General features: G+C 44.4%; 1 protein-coding gene across 1 annotated transcript in view; it reads right to left on the bottom strand.

Annotated features, from left to right (window-relative positions):
* The window catches only part of hexa (hexosaminidase A (alpha polypeptide)), a 60607-nt gene continuing 47991 nt past the window's right edge, over positions 1 to 12616 (bottom strand). The window contains exons 12-15 of the mRNA XM_046342797.1: positions 12042 to 12222; positions 6931 to 7021; positions 6073 to 6180; positions 1 to 305 (exon numbers count right to left, since the gene is read on the bottom strand). Of these exons, the coding sequence (XP_046198753.1) occupies positions 242 to 305; positions 6073 to 6180; positions 6931 to 7021; positions 12042 to 12222 (444 nt within the window). The 3' untranslated portion in view covers positions 1 to 241. The remainder of the gene's footprint in view (positions 306 to 6072; positions 6181 to 6930; positions 7022 to 12041; positions 12223 to 12616) is intronic.

A 12616-nucleotide genomic window follows, 5' to 3' on the forward strand; every position in this document is an offset into this window, starting at 1 on the left:
TACAAAACAAAACATTGATTTTATTCAAAAGTGGAACAGCAAACATAATTATACAGGTGATTAAAAACAACCCTTATTATATTTAAAAATACAACTGCAAAACTGTTATTCATTACCACAGTAAAAAATATATATATCATCTGGTGCTCCAAAATTCTGTCTTGTGCTCCTTACTTTCTGTGGTACCAATGAAGAAAAGTCCATTTAAAGCCATGACTGGTGACACACAACCAGCCATGTTTCAGATACCCTGATACTCATGTCTGCAGTGACCCACAAACAGAGGCTCTGCCTGGATACCGCGCCTGGAGAGAGAGGGAGAAGATATGGAAAGGGAGAGAGGAGAGAGGGAGCAGAAGATATGGAAAGGGAGAGAGAGGAGAGAGGGAGAAGAGATGGAAAGGGAGAGAGGAGAGAGGGAGGAGAAGAGATGGAAAGGGAGAGAGGAGAGAGAGAGCAGAAGAGATGGAAAGGGAGAGAGGAGAGAGGGAGGCAGAAGAGATGGAAAGGGAGAGAGGAGAGAGGGAGCAGAAGAGATGGAAAGGGAGAGAGGAGAGAGGGAGCAGAAGATATGGAAAGGGAGAGAGGAGAGAGGGAGCAGAAGAGATGGAAAGGGAGAGAGGAGAGAGGGAGGAGAAGAGATGGAAAGGGAGAGAGGAGAGAGGGAGGAGAAGAGATGGAAAGGGAGATTTAGTTGCCTTAATGACTATTACAAAACAGCTAGTACTGTATTGTGTCTGTATGGCTAAACACATTTGATAAACATCTTGTGTAGCCTACTTTGATTAACATCTTACTTTACTCAAAGTAACGTAACCCCGAAACAGTGTCTGGGCAGAGGAGACTACGGCTGCAGTCAACTCAAAGTAGACAGCCCTAAACCCTCAGCCCTTGAATGACTTTTTAAATCATCCCATCTGAGTGTACCTTAAAATGGCCCTTTCCCAAGCTAGGGAGAATGCTGATCAGATATGCAAAAATCTTGAAGTTGAGCTTAAAAACAAGCAACTTAAAGCTATTGATGTACCTAGCAGGCTAATGTAGCTAGGGTTCGGGTTAGGGTTAGCTAGCTAGCACTCCTATCAGGTAGCTATATACAGTTACCTATAGCTGGCTAGCTAGTTTTATAATTAGGTCACTTATTCCAATACATTTCAGAATTCCCCAAAATATGTTTATGAAGCTAGCTATGTTTTAATGACACCTCAATACGAGACTAAGCCAATTTGAGTGTGATTCCCATTTGACAACGCTAAAATCAATGTCCTCTATATATATATATTTTTAGCATATAATTTTGCTAAAAATATGTGATATGTGAGTCAATATATAATTCTGACTCACATATCGAAAATGTAGCCATGTTGATTAAATTGGACACTTCCACCAGAGTTCGACACGTGACTACAGTTTGCATTGAACCCACAAGTGATCAAAGTTATTCACTCGCTCCCTCAAGCTAAATCAAGGGCCTGCAGAGGCAACGTTAGTTAATTAGATCTTCACGTAAGATGGCAATCAAACTGCATCCAGTTTTGATAGGGGAAGTGGCTAGAGTGGGGCCCGAGGGGGTAAGTAACACTGAAACATGCATGAGAGCATCAGCTGTTCTGGACAACTCTGATCACACTCTGCAGCCGATGTGAGTAATCTTTAAACAGGTCAACATTTACAAGGCCGCTGGGCCAGACGGATTACCAGGACGTGTACTTAGTATGCGCTGACCAATTGGCAGTGTCTTCACTGACATTTTCAACCTCTACCTGTCTGAGTCTGTAATACCAACATGTTTCAAGCAGACCGCCCTAGTACTGTGCCCAAGAACACTAAGGTAACCTGCCTAAATGACTATGGACCCGTAGCACTCACGTCTGTAGCCATGAAAAGCTTTGAAACACTGGTCATGGCTCACATCAATACCATCCTCCCAGAAACCCTAGACCCAGTCCAATTTGCATTCGGCACCAACAGATCCACAGATGATGCAATCTCAATCGCACTACCCTTTCCCACCTGGACAAAAGGAACACCTATGTGAGAATGCTATTCATTGACTACAGCTCAGCATTCAACACCATAGTGCCCTGGGACTAAACACTTCCCTCTGCAACTGGATCCTGGACTTCCTGACGGGCCGCCCCCAGGTGGTAAGGGTAGGTAACAACACATCTGCCACACTGATCCTCAAAACGGGGGCCCCTCATGGGTGCGTGATCAGTCTGCTCCTGTACTCACTGTTCACTCATAACTGCACAACCAGGCATGACTCCAACACCATCATTAAGTTTGCTGATGACACAGTGGTAGGCCTGATCACCAACAACGACGAGACAGCCTATAGGGAGGAGGTCAGAGACGTGTGGTCCAAGGACAACAACCTCTCCCTTCAAGTTCCTTGGTGTCCACATTACCAACAAACTTGGTCCAAGAACACCAAGACAGTCGTGAAGAGGGCACGACAAAAACCCCTTCCCCCTCAGGAGACTGAAAAGATTTGTCATGGGTCCTCAGATCCTCAAAAGGTTCTACAGCACCGTCAAGAGCATCCTGATGGGTGCATCACTGCCTGATATGGCAACTGCTCTGCCTGCAAGGAACTACAGAGGGTCGTGCATACGGCCAAGTATATCACCGGGGCCAAGCTTCCTGCCATACAGGACCTCTATATCAGGATGTGTCAGAGGAAGGCCCTAAAAATTGTCAGACTCCAGCCACCCTTGTCATAGACTGTTCTCTCTGCTACCGCACGGCAAGCGGTACTGGAGCACCAAGTCTAGGTCCAAGAGGCTTCTAAACAGCTTCTACCCCCAAGACATAAGACTCCTGAACATCTAATCAAATGGCTACCCAGACTATTTGCACCCCCCCCCCCATGCATAGTCACTTTAATAACTCTACCTACATGTACATATTACCTCGAGTAACCAATGCCCCCGCACATAGACTCTGTACTGGTACCCCCTGTATATAGCCTCCACATTGACCCTGTACCGGTACCCCCTGTATATAGCCTCCACATTGACTCTGTACTGGTACCCCCTGTATATAGCCTCCACATTGACACATTGAATCTGTACCAGTACCCCCCTGTATATAGCCTCCACATTGACTCTGTACCAGTACCCCCCTGTATATAGCCTCCACATTGACAAATTGAATCTGTACCAGTAACCCCTGTATATAGCCTCCCCATTGACAAATTGAATCTGTACCAGTACCCCCCTGTATATAGCCTCCACATTGACAAATTGAATCTGTACCAGTAACCCCTGTATATAGCCTCCACATTGACAAATTGAATCTGTACCAGTACCCCCCTGTATATAGCCTCCACATTGACACATTGAATCTGTACCAGTACCCCCTGTATATAGCCTCCACATTGACACATTGAATCTGTACCAGTACCCCCCTGTATATAGCCTCCACATTGACAAATTGAATCTGTACCAGTACCCCCCTGTATATAGCCTCCACATTGACACATTGAATCTGTACCAGTACCCCCTGTATATAGCCTCCACATTGACACATTGAATCTGTACCAGTACCCCCCTGTGTATAGCCTCCACATTGACAAATTGAATCTGTACCAGTACCCCCCTGTATATAGCCTCCACATTGAATCTGTACCAGTACCCCCTGTATATAACCTCCACATTGAATCTGTACCAGTACCCCCTGTATATAGCTCCGCTATTGTTATTTACTGCTGCTGCTCTTTAATTATTTGCTATTCTTATCTCTTACTTTTTTGGGGGATATTTTCTTAAAACTGCATTGTTGGTTAAGGGCTTGTAAAGTAAGCATTTCACTGTAAGGTCTACAGCTGTTGTATTCGGTGCATGTGACAAAGGATGAATAACACCTCTCCTCTGTAGCCCAGGTAGCTAGCATGATGAATAACGCCTCTTCTCTCTAGCCCAGTTAGCTAGCATGATGAATAACGCCTCTCCTCTCTAGCCCAGGTAGCTAGCATGATGAATAACGCCTCTTCTCTCTAGCCCAGTTAGCTAGCATGATGAATAACGACTCTCCTCTCTAGCCCAGGTAGCTAGCATGATGAATAACGCCTCTCCTGTCTAGCCCAATTAGCTAGCATGATGAATAACGCCTCTCTCTAGCCCAGGTAGCTAGCATGATGAATAACGCCTCTCTCTAGTCCAGTTAGCTAGCATGATGAATAACGACTCTCCTCTCTAGCCCAGTTAGCTAGCATGATGAATAACGACTCTCCTCTCTAGCCCAGTTAGGTAGCATGATGAATAACGCCTCTCTCTAGCCCAGGTAGCTAGCATGATGAATAATGCCTCTTCTCTCTAGCCCAGTTAGCTAGCATGATGAATAACGCCTCTCCTCTCTAGCCCAGTTAGCTAGCATGATGAATAACGACTCTCCTCTCTAGCCCAGGTAGCTAGCATGATGAATAACGCCTCTCCTCTCTAGCCCAGTTAGCTAGCATGATGAATAACGACTCTCCTCTCTAGCCCAGGTAGGGAGCATGCATTTCCCCAATTCACAGCTCCGCAAGGATTATATTGTCAAAATACAAATGTAATACCTGTAGCAAATACCTATTTAATGCCGTCACGCCAGGTATATACTTCCAAAAAAGGTCTAAATAAAATTGAACAAACAACCCAAATAATGTACTGTTATTGAATAAGTGCGCATGCGCCAAATCCACCTCTTCTGCACCTGGCAGTAATGAGTGATTTTATTGGACGTCCCAGGGACATCATGTACCCAAACATATCAGGGGACACAACGTGAGGATGGCCAGGGGTGCAAGGTCTACAGGGGTGCAAGGCCACTCAACCATAAATCGGAGAATGTAGCATTTTCGAACACCCGAACAGCTTTTTCCAGCAATCTATAGCCATAATCATTATGCTTAATCCAAAGTAAAATAAATATATATATATATATATCTAACCATACCTCTTGAGCTGACTGTATCCTCCCGACTGGTGGTTCTTTTGTAAAGAAATGAAATATGCTTCACGTCATCTATGCTAAAATATGTGAAAAGGATTGAAAGGAATAGTCTTATTCAGTGCATTAGTTATTGCTTGCTTTTGTAAAGTCTACCAACCTTGCTACTCTAACTTGATTGATAGGCTGACATGGTTTCTTGGTATCTAGTTATGAGGATGGGAGATAGGTTCCCAATCTGGGCTAGTGTAACCGATGTGAAATGGCTAGCTAATAGCGCTTCAATCAGTGACGTCACTCGCTCTGAGACATTGAAGTAGTTGTTCCCCTTTGCTCTGCAAGGGCTGTGGCTTTTGTGGAGTGATGGGTAACGATGCTTCGTGGGAGATAGTTGTTGATGTATGCAGAGGGTCCCTGGTTCGGGCCCAGGTTGGGGCGAGGAGAGGGACGGAAGCTATATTGTTACACTAGCTAACTGGGCTAAAGACAACTTCGTAAAATTGCTAGGTGGATAGTGGTATCACAGAGAAACACATTGAAATACATTTTTTAACATGACAAATGAGGAGGCACGTGCCCCCTATAGGAACGATGCCTCTGGAGGCGTCTAAGAGGATTTGGAGCATGGATTTTACATGAGTGGGCAGGGGCGCATCAGAGACATCTGTGGCATTGTGTTGTGTGACAAAACTGCACATTTTAGAGTGACCTTTTATTGTCCCCAGCACAAGGTGCCCCTGTGTAATGCTGTTTAATAATCTTCTTAAAATGCCAGCAGTCAGGTGGATTGATTCTCTTGGCAAAGGAGAAATGCTCACTAACAGGGATGTAACTCATTTGTGCAAAACAATTGAGAGAAATCAGCTTTTAGAACGTATGGAACATTTCTGGGATCTTTTACTTTTTCAACTCATGAAACATTGGGACCAACACTTCACATGTTGCGTTTATATTTTTGTTCAGTGTAGATTTTCATTTAGATTTCTTTAAAGTAACTGAAGTACATAAAGATACGCTACATTTGGTGTGTAACCATATAGTTTGACATTATAACGCTTGCAGAGCTGTCTAATAGGGAAACGTATACAGGCTAGCTGGGCTAGAGAGGAGAGTCATCATATTAACATAACCCTGTACCTCAGTAGCCTGCAGCGGAAGTCCACGAGGCGAGGGAAGGCGTCGATCACACTGGAGGTCATCCTCTCATCACTCCACAATCGCTCTCCAGCAGCACTCGCCCTCGGCCTGCGCGCACACACACACACACACACACACACACACACACACACACACACACACACACACACACACACACACACACACACACACACACACACACACACACACACACACACACACACACACACACACACACACACACACACACACACACACCCCTTCTGTTACTGTATTTAGATTTTTGCCTGTTATTATTTCTGTTTGAAAAAATGTCCCGAGGGGCCCTGGTCAGAAGTAGTGTACTATATAGGGAATATGGTTCTATAGGGCCCTGGTCTAAAGTAGTGCACTATATAGGGAATACGGTTCTATAGGGCTCTGGTCTAAAGTAGTGTACTATATAGGAAATAGGGTTCTATAGGACCCTGGTCAACAGTAGTGTACTATATAGGGAATAGGGTTCTATAGGACCCTGGTCAACAGTAGTGTACTATACAGGGAATAGGGTTCTATAGGGCCCTGGTCAACAGTAGTGTACTATACAGGGAATAGGGTTCTATAGGGCCCTGGTCTAAAGTAGTGTACTATACAGGGAATAGGGTTCTATAGGACCCTGGTCAACAGTAGTGTACTATACAGGGAATAGGGTTCTATAGGGCCCTGGTCAACAGTAGTGTACTATACAGGGAATAGGGTTCTATAGGGCCCTGGTCTAAAGTAGTGTACTATACAGGGAATAGGGTTCTATAGGACCCTGGTCAACAGTAGTGTACTATACAGGGAATAGGGTTATATTTGGGACTCTTTTCTATTTACCAGAGACGAGGAGAGAGGTTGGTAGCATCAACATACTCTCCCCACATGCACACCTCTCCACCAATCACCAGTTTCTTCTGCTGCTCTGTACCTGTGGAGGTAAAGTACATAGGATAGTACATACTGCACCTGCCCACAACAACACAGCACAACAACACAACACATCACAATACAGCACATCACAACAACACAGCACAACACAACAACATCACAACACAACACAACAACACCACCACAACAACACGGCACAACACCACCACAACACATCACAACAACACAACAACACATCACATCATCACAACAACACAGCAACACAACAACACAGCACAACACAACAGCACAACATCACAACAACACGGCACATCACATCATCACAACAACACAGCAACACAGCACAACACAACAGCACAACATCACAACAACACGGCACATCACATCACAACAACACAGCAACACAGCACATCACAACAACACCACCACAACAACACGGCACAACAACACCACCACAACAACACCACCACAACAACACGGCACAACACCACCACAACACATCACAGCACAACAACACGGCACATCACAACAACACATCACAACAACACAACAACACATCACAACAACAACACATCACAACACATAACAATACATCACAACATCACATCACAACACAACAACAACACATCACAACACATCACAACAACACATCACAACAACACATCACAACACAACACATCACACAACACAGCAACACAACACCACATCACGGCACAACACATCACAACACGGCACATCACAACACATCACAACACAACAACACATCAACACATCACAACACATCACAGCAACAACACCACCACACCACAACAACACATCACAACACAACAACACATCACAACAACAACACAACAACACGGCACAACACCACAACAACACATCACAACAACAACACATCACAACAACAACACAACAACACATCACAACAACACATCACAACAACAACACAACAACACATCACAACAACACATCACAACACATCAACACATCACAACAACACACACAACAACACATCACAACAACACAACACAACAACACATCACAACACATCACAACAACACAACACAGCAACACATCACAACACCACATCACGGCACAACACATCACAACACAACATCACAACATGGCACAACACGTCATGGCACGGCAACAAAACGTCATGAGACACACACACACATACATACTATTTCAGCCACACCCGTTGCTGACAGGTGTATAATATCGAGCACACGGCCATGCAATCTCCATAGACAAACATTGGCAGTAGAATGGCCTTACTGAAGTGTTCAGTGACTTTCAACGTGGCACCGTAATAGGGTGTCACTTTTCCAACAAATCAGTTCATCATATTTCTGCCCTACTAGAGCTACCCCGGCCAAAACGTAAATGTTATTGTGAAGTAAAAACGTCAAGGAGCAACAACGGCTCAGCAGAAAAGTGGAAGACCACACAAGCTCACAGAACGGGACCGCCCAGTGCTGAAGTGCGTAGCACATAAAACTAGTCTGTCCTCAGTTGCCAGACTCACTACCGAATTAGAAACTGCCTCTGGAAGCAACGTCAGCATAAGAACTGTTTGTCGGGAACTTCATGAAATGGGTTTCCATGGCTGAGCAGCCACACACACAAGCCTAAGGTCACCATGCGCAATGCCAAGCGTCGACTTCAGTGGTGTAAAGCTCGCTGCCATGAGAGCAGTGGAAATGCGTTCTCTGGAGTAATGAATCACGCTTCACCATCTGGCAGCCCGACAGATGAATCTGGGTTCGGCGGATGCCAGGAGAACATTACCTGCTGGAATGCATAGAGTCAACTGTAAAGTTTGTTGGGAGGAGGTTCAGGCTGGGCCCCTTAGTTCCAGTGAAGGGAAATGTTAATGCTACAACATACAATGACATTCTAGACAATTCTGTGCTTCCAACTTCGTGGCAACAGGTTGGTGAAGGTCCTTTCCTTTCTCAGCATGACAATGCCCCCGTGCACAAAGCAAGGTCCATACAGAAATGGTTTGTCGAGATCGGTGCCCGACCTCACTAATGCTCTTGTGGCTGAATGGAAGCAAGTCCCTGCAGCAATGTTCCAACATCTAGTGGAAAGCCTTCCCAGAAGAGTGGAGGCTGTTATAGCAGCAATGTTCCTACATCTAGTGGAAAGCCTTCCCAGAAGAGTGGAGGCTGTTATAGCAGCAATGTTCCTACATCTAGTGGAAAGCCTTCCCAGAAGAGTGGAGGCTGTTATAGCAGTAATGTTCCAACATCTAGTGGAAAGCCTTCCCAGAAGAGTGGAGGCTGTTATAGCAGTAATGTTCCTACATCTAGTGGAAAGCCTTCCCAGAAGAGTGGAGGCTGTTATGGCAGCTATGTTCTAACATCTAGTGGAAAGCCTTCCCAGAAGAGTGGAGGCTATTATTTTTTACTCCATGTCTAACTCTGTGTCATTGTATCTGTCGAACTGCTTTGCTTTAACTTGGCCAGGTCGCAATTGTAAATGAGAACTTGTTCTCAACTTGCCTACCTGGTTAAATAAAGGTGAAATAAAGTAAAAATTATAGCAGCAATGTTCCTACATCTAGTGGAAAGCAATTCCCAGAAGAGTGGACGCTGTTATAGCAGCAAAGGGTGGGGACCAACTCCATATTAATGGCTTCCCAGAAGAATGGAGGCTGTTATAGCAGCAAAGGGGAACCAACTCCATATTAATGGCTTCCCAGAAGAATGGAGGCTGTTATAGCAGCAAAGGGTGGGGACCAACTCCATATTAATGGTTTCCCAGAAGAATGGAGGCTGTTACAGCAGCAAAGGGAGGTCCAACTCCATATTAATTGCTTCCCAGAACAGTACAGGCTGTTATAGCAGCAAAGGGTGGGGACCAACTCCATATTAATGGCTTCCCAGAACAGTACAGGCTGTTATAGCAGCAAAGGGTGGGGACCAACTCAATATTAATGCCCATGATTTTGGAATGAGATGTTGGACCAGCTGGTGTCCACAGACTACATGACCAAAAGCGTACTTGTGCTATATTATATTACCCACAGACCTTTAGACCAGTCTCCTACTATAATAATAACCACATTACAGTGGGGCAAAAAAAGTATTTAGCCAGCCACCAATTGTGCAAGTTCTCCCACTTAAAAAGATGAGAGGCCTGTAATTTTCATCATAGGTACACTTCGACTATGGCAGACAAAATGAGAAAAAAAATCCAGAAAATCACATTGTAGGATTTTTAATGAATTTATTTGCAAATTATGGTGGAAAATACGTATTTGGTCAATAACAAAATTTAATCTCAATACTTTGTTATATACCCTTTGTTGGCAATGACAGAGGTCATACGTTTTCTGTAAGTCTTCACAAGGTTTTCACACACAGTTGCTGGTATTTTGGCCCATTCCTCCATGCAGATCTCCTCCAGAGCAGTGATGTTTTGGGGGCAACACGGACTTTCAACTCCCTCCAAAGACTTTCTATGGGGTTGTGATCTGGAGACTGGCTAGGCCACTCCAGGACCTTGAAATGCTTCTTACGAAGCCACTCCTTCGTTGCCCTGGCGGTGTGTTTGGGATCATTGTCATGCTGAAAGACCCAGCCACGTTTCATCTTCAATGCCCTTGCGGATGGAAGGAGGTTTTCACTCAAATTTGCACGATACATGGCCCCATTCATTCTTTCCTTTACACGGATCAGTCGTCCTGGTCCCTTTGAAGAAAAACAGCCCCATGCTTCACCATAGGTATGGTGTTCTTTGGATGCAACTCAGCATTCTTTGTCCTCCAAACACGACGAGTTGAGTTTTTACCAAAAAGTTATATTTTGGTTTCATCTGACGATATGACATTCTCCCAATCTTCTTCTGGATCATCCAAATGATCCATACTTCAGACGGGCCTGGACATGTACTGGCTTAAGCAGGGGGACACGTCTGGCACTGCAGGAGTCCCCGGTGGCGTAGTGTGTTACTGATGGTAGGCTTTGTTACTTTGGTCCCAGCTCTCTGCAGGTCATTCACTAGGTCCGTGTGGTTCATTTGTGATCATTTTGACCCCACAGGGTGAGATCTTGCGTGGAGCCCAAGATCGAGGGAGATTATCAGTGGTCTTGTATGTCTTCCATTTCCTAATAATTGCTCCCACAGTTGATTTCTTCAAACCAAGCTGCTTACGTAATGCAGAGTCGGTCTTCCCAGCCTGGTGCAGGTCTACAATTTTGTTTCTGGTGTCCTTTGACAGCTCTTTGGTCTTGGCTATAGTGGAGTTTGGAGTGTGACTTTTTGAGGTTGTGGACAGGTGTCTTTTATACTGATAACAAGTTCAAACAGGTGCCATTAATACAGGTAACGAGTGGAGGAAGAAGTTACAGGTCTGTGAGAGCCAGAAATCTTGCTTGTTTGTAGGTGACCAAATACTTAATTTCCATCATAATTTGTAAATAAATTAATTAAAAATCCTACAATGTGATTTTCTGGATTTTTTTTCTCATTTTGTTTTAGTTCAAGTGTACCTATGATAAATTACAGGCCTCTCATCTTTTTAAGTGGGAGAACATGCACAATTGGTGGCTGACTAGATACTTTTTTGCCTCACTGTATATTATATAATAATAATAATAATATATGCCATTTAGCAGACGCTTTTATCCAAAGCGACTTACAGTCATGTGTGCATACATTCTACGTATGGGTGGTCCCGGGGATTGAACCCACTACCCTGGCGTTACAAGCGCCATGCTCTACCAACTGAGCTACAGAAGGACCCATAGACCTTTAGACTAGTCTCCTACTATAATAATAATAATTATAGTCCTAGACTATATACAGTCCCAGGGAAGCCCTGCCCCAGCCCCAGTATGCTGCAGTAGTGGAGGCTGCTGGAGGAACCAATCAGAGGACGAGCCCATTGGCTGAAATTGAACAAATGGAAAGGTATCAATGTGTTTTCCGTTTTACTGTATTTGCTGCCTTTTGAACACATCGATTTGATACCGTTCCATTAATGTCATTCCCACCATTACATGAAACCTGTTCACCAATTTTAAAGTGACACCAGCTTCTGAACACACCAGTGAAGTTGAGTGGCTGTATGGTGTAGTATTTTTCCCAGTCCTGTCCGTAGTCGATGTGGTTGATGTACCAGGGGGCAGCCAGTATGACCCTGTACCCAGCCAGGGTGATGCTACTCAGCTCCTGTTGTATCTGACCAGGGCTCCCCTTCCAGATGTGGAGCACAGTGTCCACTGGGATCTGAGGCAGGGTAGAAAACAAGTTCCAGTACACCGCGGTTCAAAAGTTTGGGGTCGCTTAGAAATGTCCTTGCTTTGGAAAGAAAATCACTTTTTTTGTCCATTAAAATAACATCAAATTGATCAGAAATACAGTGTAGACATTGTTAATGTTGTAAATGACTATTGTAGCTGGAAAAATCAGATTTTTAATGGAATATCTGCATAGGCGTACAGAGGCCCATTATCAGCAACCATCACTCCTGTGTTCCAATGGCACGTTGTGTTAGCTAATCCAAGTTTATCATTTTAAAAGGCTAATTGAACATTAGAAAACCATTTTGCAAATATTGATTAAAGAAGCAATAAAGAAGCAATACAACTGGTCTTCTTTAGACTGGTATCTGGAGCATCAG

This window comes from Oncorhynchus gorbuscha, linkage group LG01 (genome assembly GCF_021184085.1).
Source record: "Oncorhynchus gorbuscha isolate QuinsamMale2020 ecotype Even-year linkage group LG01, OgorEven_v1.0, whole genome shotgun sequence".
Lineage (NCBI taxonomy): Eukaryota > Metazoa > Chordata > Actinopteri > Salmoniformes > Salmonidae > Oncorhynchus > Oncorhynchus gorbuscha.